Raw genomic sequence first — 18,962 nt, 5'->3', positions numbered from 1 at the left:
AAAGCTTGTTGCTCTTCTTCTCTTCTTTTTCTAGCACACTCTCTCTCTAAAGCTCTGATGTCTGCGGCTCTTGGAACAAGGTTTGATGTACCCTTGCTCCTCAAGTTCATACACCTGAAAATCACAAAGAGTGAAGAAGAGAATCAGTAACTTACAAAAATAAAAATGACTTAGTCTCAAGCAAATGACTAAATCTCAATGTTCAAATCAAACTCAGAATTTGGCAACGGCGCTAATTTGATGTTAGGAGTTCTGAGGCTCCTAAGTCAAATGATAATATAGTGGAAGTAAGTTGTCGAACCAGTTCTGAGGGACTCAAAGCAGTGAGAATGCAAGTATTTGCCTAATCTAAGTGCAGCCAGTGATTTGATGATTTCTAAACTAATGATTAAAGCTAAAGCAAAGCAATAAAAATGATACTTTTAATCTATTGGAAAGGAGAACTCATGGATATAGGGATTTAGACCTTGGGTGATCAGGTTTCGAACTAAGGAATGTAAATGATAAATCAAACTATCAACCTTAAGCCTAGACACAATTCTAAGCAAGCTCTATGTCTAGATGAATGCTCATTTGCTAACATGTCTCAAACATCAAATGTCTTTGGTTAATAACATGCAAGCAATCATTACTAATAAGTCTATTAGCTATCTTAGCATCTTTAACAACAAATGTCTTTGGCAAAGTACACTAAAAGCCTAGGAGAGTTGACTCAGGCATTTCATCAAACACCTGTCGGGGGAGAAATGCCTAGAGATCACCCTTTGAGTGGCCTACTCAAATGATGCATTAAGATCACTCTACTATGCAAGGAACAAGTATGATCTATACCTAAAACATTCTAGAACTAGCCTAATCACCCTTAATCACCCTAACCCATGAATCCAAAAGGTGATTACTCACTAATCTCCATGATTCCTTTTAAACTCATGGTGGATTTCAGATGAATCATATAGAGAATTAGAAGAGAAACTCACAAGAACACAAGAACAATCAAATCCAAAAGACAACTTTTTTTTGAGAGAGTTTTGTGTTCTTCAATAGATAAAAGATAATCTGCCCATGGTGGCTACAAAGAATACTTAAACATAGGTTTTTTCAGTGCAAAAACGTGCACAATAAATTGCAAAAAAGTCTTTGAAAATAATAAAAATCGTGCACTGATAACGCGGAGCGACCTCGGCCAGTCGCTCCGAGAGGTCGCTCTGGGTTTCGGGAGCGACCTCGGGTGGTCGCTGTAAGGGGTCGCTCCGGAGGCATTTCCTTCGTTTTCGAGACGTGTAAAGCCGAGCGACTTGGAATGGTCGCTCCAGCTTTGGTCGTCAAGGTCGCCCCGGCTGGAGCGAAGTCTCACAGCGACTTCTGCAGGTCGTTCCAGGATCCTCTCGTCCAATCATCCTCCTTTTCACATCTTTTGAGCTCCAAGTGCATCCAAATGTCTCCAATAACCTCACTTGGCACTCCAGTACCTAATAGAGACTTATGCATGCAAAATGCAACCTAAACATGTCTAAATCCTATTCTATATGATGAAAATGCTTATGAATGAATGGTTAAAACAATGCAAATATGCAAGACATCACTAGTTACAACATGTACAACATGCCTTTCATTATATATCAGTTTAGTACTACTACATATGACTTGTATATACAACTTTGTAATTTCATAAATTGATTAAGCTTCGTTAGTTTCGTAATTTAAAATGTAAGCAAATATCCAAATTGGCATGTCGAGAAAAAGGCTCCATCAATGTTTTTCAAAACAAAATTCAGTTTTCTTACAATTATTACACAAATCTATTTTTTCGTTCACACACAACTATTTTAAATTTACATAATCTACCTTATATTTATAGGATTTATTCACCACCTTAAATTTTGTGTATGGTACAACTAATATAACTAGTATTTTAAATTTACATAATCTACCTTATATTTATAGTATTTATTCATCACCTTAAATTTTGTGTATGGTACAACTAATATAACTAGTACAATTTATCATTGCATACTAATATGTGATAATACTGGATACTACTTCTCATTAGATACCAGATTGGTACAACTAGGTATTTATCAATTTAGAAATTGATACTACTCATTGAGTATTACAAATAAAAAAAATATATATCTAAATTGGTAATTGGTCAAAAAGTTTTCCTCTAGTCTATTTGAAGTTTTGTAAAAGAATTTACGATTATTACTCCACTCCATAAATTTATATTTTTGACATGCCTTGTCGATAGTTTTCCTGCAACAATTCACTTTTATCATCAAACAAAAATCTTCTCATAAGAAGATGGTGGCAGATGCTTTAATTCGGAGTCATTCTCTTGTTGTGATGTTAGAAGTCAAAATCATTGGATTTGCGGCTATCGCAGAGTTATATAGAAATTGAAACTCACACCATCAAAATTTGTAAAAAAAAATATATAAGTTTTTTGGAGACTATAATTTATATTTATATGAGATATTTTAAATTTTTGAGTTTAAATATAAATTCCCTAGTCTATATTTGAGAAGTGATTTGCCATATGTCTTCTCTACAATCGTTTTCACAAAAAAAATTGTGACGTGACTATTAGAGTTGATGACATGTCATATGGTTAAATATGACATGAACAATTATATTTAATGCTGATATATATTTTTGGAAATCTTTTTAGAATATGAAAATAACTCATATATTACATTTAATATTGATTTATATTTTTGGTAAACTTTGTAGAATATGGTAATAACTCATAAATCATCACTAAAATAAATATATTCAAATATGACATTTTGAATTTCAAAATATTATATAACTTTACTTTTATAATTATAAAATTTTTATTATCTAAAATTTTCTAAATTTTCTGAAGTTTAAAAAAAAAAATTAAATAGTAATATCATTAGTTTCTTTTAGATATCTATAAATTATATAAATATTATTTAGTTTTAATTTTTGATAACTATACAGTTTTATATGATTTTAGTAATTTTGTACAAGTTGATTTAATATATTTAACCAAATGAAATAAATATTTTTTTACCTATATAAATATATATTCTATAAATAATTTAAAATAAAAAAAATTATCTTAATTTTATGCTTAATTAATGATATTTATATTAATTATTGGTCAAAATGATAAAATATATAATATTAATAAATTATATTTTAAAATATAAAATTTAACTTTTAAAAAATTCATCACTACACATGGTGCAGAAAACACCTTGATTAATAATTGTGACATGGCTAATAAATTGATGACATGTCTTATAAATTAATATGATATAGAAATTATATTTAACGTTAATTTATATTTTGGTAAACTTTTAAAAATATGGTAATAACTCATATATTACATTTATTGTCGATTTATATTTTTGGATTTTTTTTTAAATATGGTAATAACTCATAAATCATCATTAAAATAAATATATTCAATTATGGCATTTCAAATTTTGAAATATCATTTAAATTAAAATATTTCAAAATATATACATATTTTTAGAAATTATAAAAATTAAATCATAAAATCAAATTAAATCGTAAAATCATTAGTTTCTTACATATTTCTACAGATTTTATAAATATTGTTTAATTTAATTTTTGACAATTATGCAATTTTACATATTTATTTAATATATTTAATTAAAATAAATAGATAGAAAAATTTACCTAAGATTATAAGTTTAAATATATACATGCACATTCTTAAATATAATTCAAGATAAACAAAATTGTTTTTATCTTAATTTTAATGTTCAGTTAAATCAAATTTATATTAAAATATTGATAAGAAAAAAGAAAATTTATAATAGTAATAAAATTAAATATAATTTATATTTATCTATTAAAAAATATTTTAAAATTTTTTTACTGCACATGGTGCAGGAAAATACTTAGTTTATTGTGATAGATGATCAAATTTAGATATATAAAACATAAGAAACTAAACAAATTTGTAAATTTATACTAATATCATTGTTTAATTTAACATATATTTAGACTAATTTAGATTGATTTGAATCGTATAAATCGGTATAAACTAAATTAAAAAAAAAAACATTTTATATAGAACCGAATTGATGTCTACCTAGACGCTGCTTATACTGTTTTTTTTTAGAATCTTGGTCAACACTCATGGTTAATGACTTAAATAGATGGTTGCTACTCGGTATTGGTGCTGCTGTAAACCGAAACCACTAGTACGATACATAATTTTTTTTTTCTCAAAATTAAAGGAAATTACAGTTCCACCCCTCTTGAAGCTTTTCTCTTCTCAAATTCACAATCACTTCACACGGAGACGAATCTTGGAACAGTAGTATATCTTTTCATCTTCTCCTCTTTTTTTTAGGGTAATCCATGTCGGGGAACACCAATTGCACCGTCTACATAGGGAACTTGGACGAGAGAGTGAGCGATAGGGTGTTGTATGACATCTTGATCCAAGCTGGGAGAGTAATCGATCTACACATTCCTCGCGATAAAGAAACCGATAAACCAAAAGGCTTCGCGTTCGCAGAGTATGAGACTGAAGAGATCGCCGATTACGCCGTCAAGCTCTTCTCCGGTCTTGTCTCTCTCTTCAATCGAACTCTCAAATTCGCCGTGAGTCCTCTCCTCCCTCCTCCTTTCTTTGACTTTGTGTGTGGTGCTGATTTTTTCGCTTGGTGGATTTTAGATATCTGGACAAGACAAAGCACAGTCAGGTTCCGGTCACAGGACAAGACCTCATTCTCTGAGTTTCGATCATCACCATTCGGAGAGATTCTCATCACAGTTGATGTCTTCACCTTCTCCCATGCCTCTTGATTACACTCAAGGTCTCTTCTTTATTATCCCTCTTGATTGATTCATGGAACTTTTCTTTGATAAAGACACTGACTACTGTATATATCATTTGTTTGAGATAAATAATTCGTTACATCTTCTTATTACGTGTTACGAGCCTGTTCAGTCTTTTGCCTTTGATCTTGTAATTGTTATTAAGAAACAGAGTAATTAATTAGTTTGCATTAACCCTAGTCTCTTGGGTCTTTGCAGAGCCACCTCCGCCAGGGGTTTCAAATGGAGCCGGTTTGGAGTACAGTAGAAGGGTTCTGAGTTCGGCGCTAGATATCAACCCTCCAAGACCGGGTCGCTACTGAACTAGTGAGAGCACACTTTTCTTTTGCTTTTTGTTGTTGTTGTGATAAATTAATATGATAATCAGTGTGTGTCTTGATTCATCCTGAAAAGAAAGAAAGAACTAGAGTGAGATGAAGAAGAACCCAGTGATTGTAATCATCCAAAGAAGTTTAGTACCACTGATGTGAACCCAAGTTAATGGAATTACATTTGCAGGTGCATTAGCCACCTTTTATTGAAGGCATTGTCTTTGAGATAGGTAAAAACCTACAGAGATCCATTAGTCAATAATAATAAACTTTTCTAAAAACTGGGGATTAGAGAACAGAGATTCAACTCTGTTTTTGCCTGTATATCCCCTGGTTAAATTACAAAGTTATTATTCAACATTACATACAAAGTTAAAATAGTTTGAACACATACAATATAGTATAATTACAATCACAATTGCTAGTCAGAGAGAAGCTCAATTCTCATCATAGTAGTTCTGCAGAATCTGTGTTCTCACAGACAAAGGAATTGTAACGTTATGAACATAGTCACTCCAAGTCAAGCTTCCAAAGTAATAGCCTGTGTTGGTTTTGTGTGTGGTCGAGACTCTCACTTTGAAAGAGACCTTTTCGTTGGTTGAGTTGAACACTAGCGTTTCCGGTGTCACAGTCACTTGAACTCCCAATGGTGGCTCAACCTCTACTTTATAGACCGAATTGGGTGGTCCAACATTAGTGAGGGTTCTGGTGAGAGTAACTTCTTCTTTCAGGTTTGGGATTGTGATGGAAGGCAAGTTGAAATCAAGTACGGAAGGTATGGGGTTGGAGCAGACGGTTCCTTTACCAACAAGCTGAGAGATTGATGACTCGTTATAACCAACAGAGCACATGTAGAGAACATAGTCTTCAAGGCCCAAGTCATATACAAGACCTGGTGTTGCTGCTTTCTCTGGATTCACAAGACCTCCACCATAGTCGAACGGATCAGCTAGCTTCCGGGGTGATCCTTCTGCGAATATCGGCTCTCCAAATGGATCTGTTCTCCAAGCTGCATAGTTATTAAACACATTTGTCAGGATCAGTATGTTCTTAAAGAGTTATCTCCATTAGTTAAAAGGTAAAGCAGGTAAGGACCAGTAGTGACAATGGCTGATCTAATGGCAGCAGGAGACCAATCACGGTGTGTAGCTTTGAGAAGTGCAACAACTCCTGAAATGGCAGGAGCCGCCATCGATGTTCCTGACATCATAATGAATCCTCGGTCGTTGAAAGTGGTGTTAGTGTTTGTAGCTGCTAGTATGCTTACTCCTGGTGCTGCTATATCCGGCTGCATTAAGAAAATCATAATGTGATTAAAAGCATTTTGACACAAGTTATCTGTATGGACTTTGACATACTTTAAGGATCGCAGGGGAAATCGAATTAGGTCCTCTTGACGAGAACTCAGCCACCTTTGTACCAACTGGTTGTCCAATGAGAGTTTTAGAAGGTTGTATCTTCACAACAGGTGATCTGCAAACCACACAAGCACATTATCAAGAATACAAGAGCCAGAGTTTGATCACATTCTCTCAAAGTTCATGTTTCCATACCCACTAGAACGTATGTAGAGAAGTATATTTGTCCCCAGCTCGTAGTCAACAGCAACACAAGGGAAATCATCTACACATGGTGAGAGAGTGTCTCCTGGGTTTTTTGCGACAATTACACCAACACCACCAGCCCTTTTCACAGTACTTGCATCGTTTAATACAGCGCCTGAACGTTTTGATGTTGTAAAGGACAACACAACCTTTCCCTCCACTTGACTATTAGAATTGATGGCAAGAAACAAGAGTGAGAACTTAGAGAATATTTGGTGAAAATAGATCTTAATAAGAAACTAGAGATTTAGTATTACTCAGAAAAAGTTTGGTTGCTGTCCACTGAATCATCTGGGTAAACCAAGCTAGTGAAACCAACTTCTGGACCTGTGTACATTGCTTGACCCTGGAATACAGTGATAAGACATTATCTTGTGAAAACATCTACACTTGTAATTGGTATAACAATGTATTATCTTATTATTACCAATATGACTTTATTGTTCCCAAGTGTAAGAGGTGTGGGGAAGGACCGGTCTAAAGTAGTTGCAGCCACTGTCAAGATCCAAGGAGCCGCGTTTCCCACAGTCTGAGCAGCTGGGCCAGAGTTACCACCTGAACAAACAACTGTGATACCCTTTAAAACGGCATGGAATGCCCCTGTAGCTATCGGAGCGCGAACATCAGTTTCTGGGAAGTAAGGAATTCGATATCCAATAGAAATGGACAAAACATCAACACCATCATGTATAGCTTCATCCATAGCTTTCAAGATGTCAGCTGAATAACAACCAGAATCGTCCCAACAAGCCTTGTACATTGCTATACGAGCACGAGGTGCACCACCTCTCACAGTCCCTCCGGCTAGGCCCTTGTAGCTTATGCCAGGCAAGAAAGAACCGCCTGCTATTGTGGAAACATGTGTGCCATGACCATCATAGTCTCTAGGGGAAACAAAATCAAGTGATTCTGTCTCGTTGAAGCTTTCGTTCTCCGCAAGAAACCCATTGATGAAATATTTGGCTCCTATGAGCTTTTTGTTGCAGTTAGAGGAGTTGAACTCCTCTCCTGATTCACAGCCTCCTTTCCAGTGTTTTGGCACCGGTCCAATCCCATTGTCGTTAAAGACTTCAGACTCTGGCCATACTCCTGCACAATCAGAATATGTTTTTTTTATTGATTATATTCAGAAGCAACAGGACATGTATGTACAAATTAACACTCGAACCTGTGTCAACAACGCCAATGATAACTTCTTCACCCATATTACTGTCGTTTAGAAGATTTTTCGGAGTGGCGGCTGAAAGTCCTAAGTAGTCCCACGTCCGAGTTGTTGCCAGTTCGTAGACACTATTAGGTGTGACATGAACCACCTCAGGTAAATCTGTTGCCACATAACATTAGCAGTGAGGAACATTTTCAGATATATGTGTGTGTGATGAGACAAATGAAGATGGAATGTAAATGAATGACGTAGGTGTTTGTTAACAAGAAAGCAAAGAAAATAATGAGACTTCCGATACATGATATGATACCTGCTATTTGTTTGGCTTGGGACTTGGTAAGCTTGGCTGCAAAACCTGAGAAGCCATGTCGGTAACTGTACACCATTGAATCATAAGCATCCTCTTTACTGTAATCATGGGAACAAAAAAAACTTAGAATCTGAGAAACAGTTTCAGGCATTAATTTAAACTTGGGAAAGGTAAACTACTCTTACATACCTTCCAAGAAGTGACCACAACATCTGATGATGAGATTCCGTGACAAAATCAGGATCATCATGCTGCTTCTCACCCAAATACACTATATGAACCTATTAATGTTTATGAAAACAGGACACCTTTGTTAGTCTATTTATGTTGCTGGTCAAAATAATGTTAATAATAATCATTGTCGAGTACCTTTCTGTCAGCACCAGCTCGTGCCATGAAACTTCTCTGCCCATTGAGAATTATTAGCAGAGTTAGCACCACAAAAATTATGTAATTCTTCCTTCCAAGCATAAAAAGGAGTCCCATTTCAAATCTCAAGCCACAAAGAGAGAGAAAGAGAGAGGGAGAATGAGATGTAATGTACTTGAAGACTAATATCAAGAACTCTCAAACATTTATATAGATGTCTGCTCAAGAAGAGTTTGACCAAGAATGATTCTATTTCTACTTCTTGGAACTGTTCTAACTTTTGATTGTTTGAATCTCTTATTTTACATCAAATGTATAACAATAAAGCGCAGACACACAAAATCTAAAGAATATGTCAAGCTGCGTGGTTTAGTCAACTAAATAGTAATTTATTTGCGGAGAATGGAGCAACAACAATAACCAGGGCAATGAACATATCTAAACGAAGTACAATCAGTAACTATAACAAGCGAATGGATGGTGCAAAGACATCTTGCTTTGACCATAAACTCAGGTATCTATGCGCAGTCATGTTTGCTTTATTGATGCTCTTGTGCGTGGGTGTAAGCAAGCGTTTGACAAAAGAAACGGTTAAATTTTAGCTTCGGAACTTTACTTGGCATGTTGGTATGCACCATGCTAATTCCTTTGTTCTATAGAAATCAGAAAAAGTCTAATATGACTTTTAGAAAACAAGTATTTTTTTTTTAATTTTCTCAATATTATAAATTATATGTTTGAAGTAATTTAGCGGAAAACTACTCTAGTTTCTTAATTTGACCAGTTCTATTCTGAGTTAATACTTAAAATTACATATTTGAAGTATTTACTTGCAACTAAACCCAACAAATTTCTTAGTATATACATCTGAAAAACTATGCATATGACATAGTTATTGGGGAACCTTGCCCTTTTTGTATAAAAGATGATGGTTTAAAATGAGCGGATGCCCTTTATACATGGATTTGAATAAGGCTACCAGAATTAGTACCACAAGTCGTTCTTTAGTTATGATCACTACACGAATTTTCGTATAAATATTGACAAAATAAATATATTATAAAATTTAATAGATTATTTAAGTTTTATTTAAAATAAATTTGTAATTATATGTATGCTTTATTTAAAATAATATTGTATTATTTTAATTGGCCAATTTAATCTTGGGTATATTAGATTATATTTATTTTTCCAAATTAAACCAAAGTAGTTTTTGTCATGAATAAATTTAATTTTAATTACTTTTTTTTTATTTTCATTTATACTCTGATTTTGGGTATAAGAATTTGGATTGTTCTAGTTATTCAATTTGTGAGTTATATTGAGTTTTATATATTTTTACAAATAAAAGTACATTTTTGATTCTAGTTAAGCAAAACTTAATTAGTTTTAATTGTTGTGACTATCAAGCAGTGACAATTGCTTTTTTCCAGCTAGTTGATGCAACAAATAAAGAAGATATATCTACGTTAACAAATGCAATGCAGTACTATTGCCATGCGAGTTTAGTGTATGGTGTTGCTGATGATACAGTGGATGAATATATAATAAAAGGAAGTACTGCAACATTGGAGTGTTTAAATCGATTATGTAAAGGAATCATATAATTGTATGAGCAAATGTATCACAGAGCTCCAACTTAAACTGATTTGCAAATAATTCTACATATTAGTGAAATGCAGGGTTTCCGGAGTGATCGAGAGTGTTGATTGTATGGATCAGGAATGTAAAAATTGTCGAATGGCGTGGGAAAGTCAATTTACTAGGAAAGATAAGAGAAGCACCACCATGCATTTTTCGGATGTTCAAGCACATCAAACGGTGTAAACGTTCTAGATTGTTCCTAGTGTTTGATAATGTTGAACAAGAAAATATTCCAAGAATAATTTTTCGTGAACCAATATCTCTATGACATACATACTATCTACCTAATGGTATCTATCCTTCTTATTCAACTTTCTTTAAATTAATCCAACTTCCTCAAAGTGAATCAGACAAATTATTTGAAAAACATCAAGAAAGACGTTAGAAGACAACCAAATGTGCATTTGAAGTGTTACAGGCTCGATTCAAAATCATTCTTGTACCAGTTCACATGTGGGACATATCCGATTTGGATATCATCATGTCGTCACCTATAATATTGCATAAGATAATTGTAGAGGATGAACGAGACACGTATGATCAACATTAGACCGATTACGATCGATCTGAGGTAAGTGGTTCTTGTACACCATATCTATTTTCGACTGAAGTGTTACCCGTATTTTCAGATCATGTGTTTGTTCGATCTCAATAGCATGGTTCAAAACATCAACGAATTACAAACAGATTTATTTAAAACACATGGCAAAATTTGGAATGTTCCATGAGTAAGGACATTAAATTTATGTGTGTAATTTAAGAGTTTTATTGTTGGAATTATGTCTATTATACCAATTAAGTTTTTTTTTTGTTTCTGAATCATGTGTATTTGAAGTTTCGTAATACTATTCTTTTAATAATATAAGTTTTAGTATCATTTTCTTACAAACAATTAGTTATGAATAATAAATAAAAATTATTAAAAAAATGTTGATTTAATTATTTAAGTTAATTACAATTAAAGTAATTATTATATATACTTTTAAAATTATAAAAATATAAATATGAGTTAAAAATGGTGGATCTTGTATTGAATTTTATTAAAAAATTATCATAGATGCTTAAATGAAGTAGTGTTGAATAACTAGATTAGAGAGAGAATATGATGTGGAGCCTTAAGAAGAAGAAAAAGGGTATTGAATTTTTTTTTTCTACAACAATAAACTAAACTATCATATATGCTCAGCCGACTTAGAGAACCAAACCGGAGGCATAGAATCGACATCGAACATAGCAGAAGGGGAACATCTAACACCTCGTGCCAGCTTGTCCGCCACTAGATTTTATGCCCTCAGAATATGTTGGATCTTGAAGGTAGGGAAGAAAGTTTTACTGCATTGGAACTCCTCCAAATGTGTAGTAAAAGCTGGTCATTCCGGGTGATGACACCATCTTAACCAGCTAAGAACAGTCTGTTGCAAACACTACGTCTGAGAAATTTAGGGTCTTCATGCACTCCATAGCCCATATCAAAGCTTCACATTCAGCATGTAAAGCAGATAAACTTCTTCGGAGAGTCATATCTCCCATCATCTTCTCGGTTGCACCATGGTTTCGACTGAGAAGATGATGGGAGCTATGAATCTCCGAAGAAGCTTATCTGCTTTACATGCTGAATGAGAAGTTTTGATATGGGTTATGGAGTGCATGAAGACCCTAAATTTCTCAGATGTAGTGTTTGTAAGAGACTGTTCTCAGCTGGTGAAGATATATTAGATTGTATAAATATTATATAAAAATTAAATCAAAATATTAAGCCCTATATAATTTTCTTAGTAGTATATTAGGTTTAATTAAGTTTTGTAGATTTTTAATGTAGTTTGTTAAAATATAAATCAAAACATATTAACCAAAAAATATGCAAAAATAAATAAACATATCAATAGTACAAATTTTTAAAAATATTTTTAGTTCACCAAAGGTATTTTAGTTATGTTATTTAATTACTTTTTCTAATAATCTGAGAAACTAAATTGATATATATAATATATTTTTTATTATTTTATAATTTATATAATGTTGTTTAATATTGTATTTTGAAGAGATGGTCACTTTTTACTAATATCATGATTGTTTTTTGTGAAACTTCCTTTTAATAAAATAACATTATATATAAATGTATTTTCATGCTCATATATTTATAAATATATACTTTCTTAAAATATGTTTTATTTCCTTTTTGTAAATATAGTTTTGGTTTTTATTTTTATTTTTAGGAAAATTTTATTATTTTATTTGAAAAAGAAAATATAAAAAAAGGAAAAACTTAAATTTAAAATTTAATTGACAGAAAATATACAAAGACATTTAATTATAATATTTTTAATTGGTTAAGTGTACCTCTGTAATTGACATCGTAAAAATTAGTGGGAATGCGACATATAGAGAACTCACTTTCCAAATAATATAAATAACTAGTGGTTTTCCGGCGCTATGCGCCGGGTCTGTAGTTTTATTCTTACATGAATTTATAATTTATTATATGATCTTAGTAAAGAGAATATGTTAAAAATATGAAAATATGTTAAAAGAAAATGATATTTTTCTAATATTTTTGATAGTGGTTAACAAACGTAGTATATTACTTTGTTTGAAATTGTTTAGTTCAAGAGAAATAACATAAGTGGCTGTTACTAATTTATTTAATAAAAATAGAATAAAAAGCTGATAGTCGTAACAAAGTTAATTTAATTAGAAATAAAGCAAAGTTGATATTTTATTTAGAGAACATACTTATGTTATTAATTATTAGAATACTTATGAACTATTAAACTTGTACTAATATATGTAGTTCAAAGAATAGAAAGATAGAATAAGTTTCATATTTTATAAATTTTTTAAAAAAAATAAGCGTGAAGTATCAATTTTTGGTAAACTAATTGATGAGTATTAATATATATTTTTCAGATTACCACGTTTATTTTTTAAATATGGAGGTGCGAGTTGTATGTGTTAGTTTAGTTTGAAGGCCTCTAAAACATATGTATTTTAAAATAAGAAACATAAATTTATTCTCTATATTAGTTTTGTTATAATGGAAGATTATGTTCGTCTGTTAACGAAATTCTTGTTTGTCTACCCTTATTTGAAAATACCAACGAATAATTTAAATATATTTTTTTAGCTAAAAAATATAAATGTTTGGTAACTCATCTATTTAATGGACAAATTCTATTTTAACCGGAGTGGAACATTTCACCAAATCTTCCTACCTTCCCATCAATCAACAACATATCAACCCCAACAGCTTGCCTCTTTCTTAACATTTCAGGCTTGCCAAAATTGTTGTATCCTAGTCTTAACAACATCTCTATAACGGCTTGTCTTTAACTCCGAGCAATGAAACTGGTACTTCGACATGATCTTAAATGGAAAAAGTAAAGGAATTCCCACCCGAGCTCTCACACCGTCTATACATACGCAATGAAGCTGAGGAAGCATGAATTAAATAAGTATTCAATATGAGAGAGTGGGATGAGTGGGATTTCTGGATTAATGAACGGTTACGTCGATTGTGTTAAAGAAGGAGAATCGTAGAGGTCCTATTCTCCATCGTCTACATCAAATTCTAAGAAATCCCGTGAAGCAATATTTTGAAATTTGATTCGGATACTGAACCAGACGATTTACCGGGTCGTTTGGTCAAATGATCAACTGCTGATTAATATGAATTAAATTTATTATATAATAATATATTAGCAATGAAAATAAATATATAAAAACCAAAGTTAATATTTTAAAATGTTTTTTAAACATCAAAATAATAGTTTTATAAAATACTACAATTCCATCAAATATTTTTTCTTTGGTTCTTAAATTTTGGATTTTTTACAAAACCTAAATCCGATTAATATGAATTAAATTTTGTTGTCAAAAAAAATCCGATTTACATTGGGTCATCAAATCTACCGGTTCAACCGCGGATCCGGATCGGATTCAAAACACTGTTATAAACTCGTGGACATTTATGAAATAAAGTTTAAAAATTCAATGCATTTCACAATTAACACCAATTAAAACTCATTAAATATAAGTTGAGAAAATATTTTAATGGTTAAAAAGAGAATGCTACATGACATTTTTTCTCCATAGAGAGAAAAAAGTCTACTTTATTATATAAGATATTATAGAGACTCTAAACATGGAAACGGTCTTATTTGTTAATCCAGCAACAAATTGAGACATGTAATACACTTGGACAATGTTTATATTGATGTCCATTCAAGGAGAGTTTGACCAAGAATGCGTTCTACTTTTTTGAATTGCTCTTACTTTTGATTGTTTGAATCTCTTATTTTACATCACAGTTAGACACCACACCGTAAACACACAAAAACAAAATCTATAAAATGTCAAGATGTGTGGATTAGTCAACTTATGTATTCCATAATTTATTTGCAGAGGACGAAACAACCAACATGGCAAAGAATATATCTAAACAAAGTATTGGAAGCTATAACAAGCAAATTGATGGATCAACACACATCAATCAAAAGGCAAACTAAGAGTTAACCAGTTCGGTTGGCTCTCTCCCAAACCTTAAAACTTATGTACTGATCAGTCAACCTTGCTTGGATGGTATTTAAGCGTGTAAGCAAGCTGATAAGTTTAAAGTACTGATCTCTCTTCTCTCTCTCTCTCTCTCTCTCTCTCTCTTTCCTTAAGAACTCTAACGCTGAACTGAACGAAAATAGAGCAATCTCGAACAGAAGTCCAAACGAAAAGCTGATAAAGACATATCGCATAGGTATCATTGATGGATGGACCCATGGCGATGTTCCAATTTGTCAATGTTCAGCTTGAAGAAAACACTCTTCATGCAAAGAATGTGCCACTCCGTGGCTTTGCTCCCTCTTGCTAATCACAGGCTAACACACCGAGTTAAAACTTACCTCTATTTTATGCAAATGAGAATCCGTTGCTCCCTCACTTCCATGAAACTTACTCCCGAAGTAGACACCTTGTATCATCATATCAATACAATTGTTTCTTGTTTGGGCTATTCACTTACAGCATTCTTTGCGTAGACTATGCAATATTGCAAACTGCATAGAACGTTTATGAGCAAAGTTGTATTCCTTTTCTTGTCTATACAAGTTTTCAACAAAAGGCCATGGAAGAAGGCAAACTTGTGTAACAATCAGCGCCTTTATCAGGTTCAAAACAAACAAAAAACATGAAAAAGCTGAATGCATTGACACTAGTAAGTAAGCGAAAATGTAGATGGCTGTAAAGCTATAAACCAGACACCGGATACATAACTATGTGGTCAGTTTAGCGGCTAAGTTACGAATGAATACACAGAAGAAGTCATGATTGTAATGATCCAAGGAAATAGAAACAGAGCAAAGTGGAGCTGATGTAACCTTCTTCTCCTGCAAAAGACAGATATTTATGTGTTGTTTAAAATTTATAATTTTCCAAGTCTTTTAACTGTCACATTTATAATTTTATTTCCAATGAAAATACAAAACCCCAACGATAAAAGGATTTAGTTACATATACAAAAAAAAAGGCATTAGCCACCACTTATAGGAGGTATGATGGCTAACTCATCTCTGTGCTTAACAATGGCTGAGTCAGTTGTATATTCCTCGTTCAAAGCAAGAACCACACAGCTGCGTACCTCTTCTAACTTTGGAAACTTGACGACCAACTCGTCCATACATTTCTTTGTTGTACTACCTGATGGCATCTTCAGTGTTAACTCAGGCACACCCGTGAGCTCACGCGCTCTGGCGAATAACAACACTTTGATCTCGACTGATGAAAGGTCGTCGTTTACAGTCTTTGAAACCTCTTTCTTCTCTGCTTGTCCTGTAACGTCCATGGCCAAAAGGGAAGATCCCGACCAAAGCACCTGAGAAACAAGGATTAACAGTGATTGAGTCCTAAACAGAAGCAGAAAGTCTCCAACTTTTGATCAACACACGAATTCGATTTGGACGCATCGGAGTTGCCGAAACAAGAATCACTTTCTTTTGTTGATTTCAGATATCATTGCTTTTGAATATTGGGGATATATAAAGAGTTTACCCGGCTGTGATTTAGCGAAACCGTGAGATTCTATTGCCGGAGATTCGAGCGACGGAGGCAGAGTGTCGATTTAAGCGGGAATCGCAATCAGGCGGTGAGCAACCAACCACAAGGAGATGTTATTTGGTCAGCGGTCGGTCGATAAATTTTCTTTGGTTTATGTCCAACCACGAACCACCGCATGCCCCCATGGTCCACGCGATCTCAAGTTATTTAATATTCCCTTTCCTTTAGCAACACCTTTTATTTTGTTATCTTTATATATAAAGGAGACTTCTCTGGATGCTCAGCCAGGGGCTTTTTTGGACACGTGTTTCATTCATATTAATGATTCTATTTCGTTTTGTTTTGTGTTCGAATGGACTTTTAGACGAGTTAGTTATCTGCATGTATTGGGCCGCAAGCTTAAAAAAAATCTGGCCCTTTAGGTCTACCATGTCTCAGAGAGACGAATCTCCGTCAGTATTGATTCATCTCCCCCACAGGCGTTACAAACTTCATTGATTCAATGCCATTAGCAAGTTCTTAACTCTTTAGTGATCAATCACTCATTCAATGATTCTTATCCATCTTCCAAACGGTGTATCTCCACCTATAAAACAGTAAGACCTCATTCCTTAATAATCATCCTCACAATTCCAATAGCAATAGAAATTAGTTTAATGGCTTACTCCTCTGTTTTTTTTTTGCTGATTTGGCCTTTGTTCTTCCACTTTGAAGGTCCAGCGGCTCAGATTTTGGGAAGCCAGAACCGTTAAAAGCTGTGGCGAGTTGATCGGTGTCGACATACTCTTTGTAACTATGCCGTATAATCTCAGTGCGATCTAAATATTTCTTCTTACTCTTCGGGATTTGATTTCAATACTGTTTATTGAGTACATTTCATTACTCTCATGTCAGCCACCACTGAAAAGGCGGTGCAGCTCATAAAAAACACTAAAGAGGCAGATGGTTAATGGTACGTAAGGTCACTTCAAACTTAAAGAGTGTACATCTAATGCAAAGCATGGTCATGAGAAGTTATTGATGTGTAAGAAGCGTTTCTTTACCATTGGCAGGTATGGAAGTTGGGGAGGTTGCTACACATATTCATCATGGTTTGCTCTTGGAAGCTTGGCAGTAACTGGCAAACGTATGAAAACTGTTTGGCTATGCACACAGATTGACTTCTTTCTCGAGAAGCAAAACAGCAATAGAGGTTGAGGAGAAAGCTATCTTTTAATGTCTCTTCTATAATCAATTCTAAAGATTTAATTTCCTTCAAATCTCTCTCCAAAACTCTTGATTGTTTTTGGATATGTAGGGATACATAGAATTAGAAGGAGGAAGGTCGAACCTGGTGCAAACCGCTTAGGCATTGATAGGTCTGATTCAAACATGACAGGTTTGCCATACTTATGTAACATATCTCATTTCTCTTAAAAAGGTTTGTTGTGTTTAATTAATATATTTTTAACAGGCCGAGAGAAACTCATTGCCTCCTTCACAGCGTAGTCACTACCCTCACTTAGATTATCATAAAAACATATGTTTTTGGTGCTGGTGATGTGCAGGAAATGACGGGAGTTTTCATGAACAATTGTTTTCTAAACTATGTCACTTACAGGGAAAACAACAAATGCACTTTTGAAGAAATAACTCAGGGAAAGCAAGGAATCGTATTTGCAGAAACTAATAAGAATTTTGTTCCAAGAACTTCCTTTTTCCAATTATTACTGTCACACAGACAAGTGGTTACAGTTAGTCAAACAATAACAATCTACTTTGGTTATGCCGTTTCCAAATATTGGGTTTCATAATAAAATAGCATTTAATTGCATGTGTTATATTTCAAATCATTATGAGAGACCAATGTATCATCCTCACATGAGAAACGAAAATGAAGAATATTGCACATCAGGATTTACAACTACAACAAAGGATCACACGCAATGGACAAACTCAAAACAGTAACACCTATCACCTACAAAATTAACTTCAAGATTTTAAATATGAAGTGCTGTACACTCAAAAAGCAATTTCATAACTCCAAAATTTTAAGTTTTGTACAGTAGAACTTCATATTCGAAGTTTCTTTCTTTTAAATCTTATACAGTTATATGTTTTTCTAATTATCTTACTAATTTTGTTAGTTATTTTCTTAGTCCTTATAGTTTTTTAATCCTATGCAAAAATCAATATTAGTTACAGTAAAATAAATATTATACAAGACAATATTACAATACACATTTAATACAAATTATAAAGCAAAAATACAAAAAAAAAGATAAAGTCATGAAAACCAAATTATTACATCAGCTAACGATAGTACAAGATTTTAAAAACTTTTACTTTTGTGATCTGCAAATAAAGATAAAAAGATAGTTATTATTTTAAAATGCATGTAATATGCTATTAAAATGCATTATTTTACTAATTAATAATATGTTTGATATTTTTATCATATATTTATTGCTAAATGAAAGTCTTATGATTTTTGTTAACTTTTATTAACTTTTATCAATAAGAAGGCCTATAGTACAAAATATAAAACTTTTAAAGTTAGGTCTGAAGTTGTTTTTTTTTTGGAAAAGACCACCCTCAAATTTCAAATTTAAGATTTGCTAACTTCAAATATGAAGTTGTTTTTGAAGATTTATAAACAGATTTAGTATTCTATAGCTCCATACAAGCACTCC

General features: G+C 32.9%; 3 protein-coding genes and 1 long non-coding RNA gene across 10 annotated transcripts; 2 read left to right on the top strand and 2 right to left on the bottom strand.

The window, feature by feature from the left end:
* The first annotated feature begins 4,294 nt into the window (after positions 1 to 4,294).
* On the top strand, positions 4,295 to 5,367 carry LOC108823933 (uncharacterized). Its single transcript, XM_018597248.2, has 3 exons — positions 4,295 to 4,608; positions 4,682 to 4,823; positions 5,044 to 5,367. Exons 1-3 carry the CDS (start codon positions 4,363 to 4,365, stop codon positions 5,145 to 5,147), a joined length of 492 nt encoding a protein of 163 aa, XP_018452750.1. The 5' UTR covers positions 4,295 to 4,362; the 3' UTR covers positions 5,148 to 5,367.
* Positions 5,368 to 5,593: 226 nt separating this feature from the next.
* LOC108823932 (subtilisin-like protease SBT3.8) lies at positions 5,594 to 8,706 on the bottom strand. Of its 3 annotated transcripts, none has more exons than XM_056993415.1 (10): positions 8,605 to 8,706; positions 8,425 to 8,516; positions 8,236 to 8,333; positions 7,929 to 8,084; positions 7,188 to 7,849; positions 7,018 to 7,106; positions 6,710 to 6,958; positions 6,515 to 6,629; positions 6,252 to 6,444; positions 5,594 to 6,165 (listed from the first exon to the last, which is right to left on the bottom strand). In XM_056993415.1, exons 1-10 carry the CDS (start codon positions 8,704 to 8,706, stop codon positions 5,594 to 5,596), a joined length of 2,328 nt encoding a protein of 775 aa, XP_056849395.1. The 3 variants fall into 3 exon arrangements, with proteins under 3 accessions (XP_056849395.1, XP_018452749.2, XP_056849396.1); XM_018597247.2 differs by having other exon boundaries at positions 6,710 to 6,925; XM_056993416.1 differs by having other exon boundaries at positions 6,710 to 6,987; positions 7,044 to 7,106; positions 8,605 to 8,685.
* Positions 8,707 to 15,673: 6,967 nt separating this feature from the next.
* Positions 15,674 to 16,519, bottom strand: LOC108825634 (molybdopterin synthase sulfur carrier subunit). The gene is made up of 2 exons (XM_018598963.2): positions 16,285 to 16,519; positions 15,674 to 16,108 (listed from the first exon to the last, which is right to left on the bottom strand). Exon 2 carries the CDS (start codon positions 16,076 to 16,078, stop codon positions 15,767 to 15,769), a length of 312 nt encoding a protein of 103 aa, XP_018454465.1. The 5' UTR covers positions 16,079 to 16,108; positions 16,285 to 16,519; the 3' UTR covers positions 15,674 to 15,766.
* Positions 16,520 to 16,634: 115 nt separating this feature from the next.
* LOC108838180 (uncharacterized) lies at positions 16,635 to 18,103 on the top strand. 5 transcript variants are annotated; one of them, XR_001947465.2, is made up of 6 exons: positions 16,635 to 16,886; positions 17,005 to 17,090; positions 17,185 to 17,242; positions 17,343 to 17,482; positions 17,588 to 17,668; positions 17,744 to 18,103. It is a non-coding gene; the product is annotated as an uncharacterized LOC108838180 (long non-coding RNA). The 5 variants fall into 5 exon arrangements; XR_008938258.1 differs by having other exon boundaries at positions 16,636 to 16,886; positions 17,838 to 18,103; XR_001947464.2 differs by having other exon boundaries at positions 16,637 to 16,886; positions 17,005 to 17,101; positions 17,588 to 18,103.
* Positions 18,104 to 18,962: the final 859 nt, after the last annotated feature.

Source organism: Raphanus sativus, chromosome 9 (assembly GCF_000801105.2).
Source record: "Raphanus sativus cultivar WK10039 chromosome 9, ASM80110v3, whole genome shotgun sequence".
Lineage (NCBI taxonomy): Eukaryota > Viridiplantae > Streptophyta > Magnoliopsida > Brassicales > Brassicaceae > Raphanus > Raphanus sativus.
The sequence above is the reverse complement of the archived record's forward strand: the minus strand, read 5'-3'. Positions and strand labels throughout refer to the sequence as shown.

Excerpts from the sequence above, each read along its gene's own strand:
- LOC108825634 (XM_018598963.2), bottom strand. The coding sequence starts at position 16,078 with ATGGACGTTACAGGACAAGCAGAGAAGAAAGAGGTTTCAAAGACTGTA.
- LOC108823933 (XM_018597248.2), top strand. The coding sequence starts at position 4,363 with ATGTCGGGGAACACCAATTGCACCGTCTACATAGGGAACTTGGACGAG. Across the intron at positions 4,609-4,681 it reads ATCGAACTCTCAAATTCGCC|ATATCTGGACAAGACAAAGC; the intron begins GTGAGTCCTCTC and ends GGTGGATTTTAG. Across the intron at positions 4,824-5,043 it reads GCCTCTTGATTACACTCAAG|AGCCACCTCCGCCAGGGGTT; the intron begins GTCTCTTCTTTA and ends GGGTCTTTGCAG.
- LOC108823932 (XM_056993415.1), bottom strand. The coding sequence starts at position 8,706 with ATGCTTGGAAGGAAGAATTACATAATTTTTGTGGTGCTAACTCTGCTA. Across the intron at positions 6,959-7,017 it reads AGCAACCAAACTTTTTCTGA|CTCACTCTTGTTTCTTGCCA; the intron begins GTAATACTAAAT and ends ATTCTCTAAGTT. Across the intron at positions 6,166-6,251 it reads ATCAGCCATTGTCACTACTG|CTTGGAGAACAGATCCATTT; the intron begins GTCCTTACCTGC and ends ATAACTATGCAG.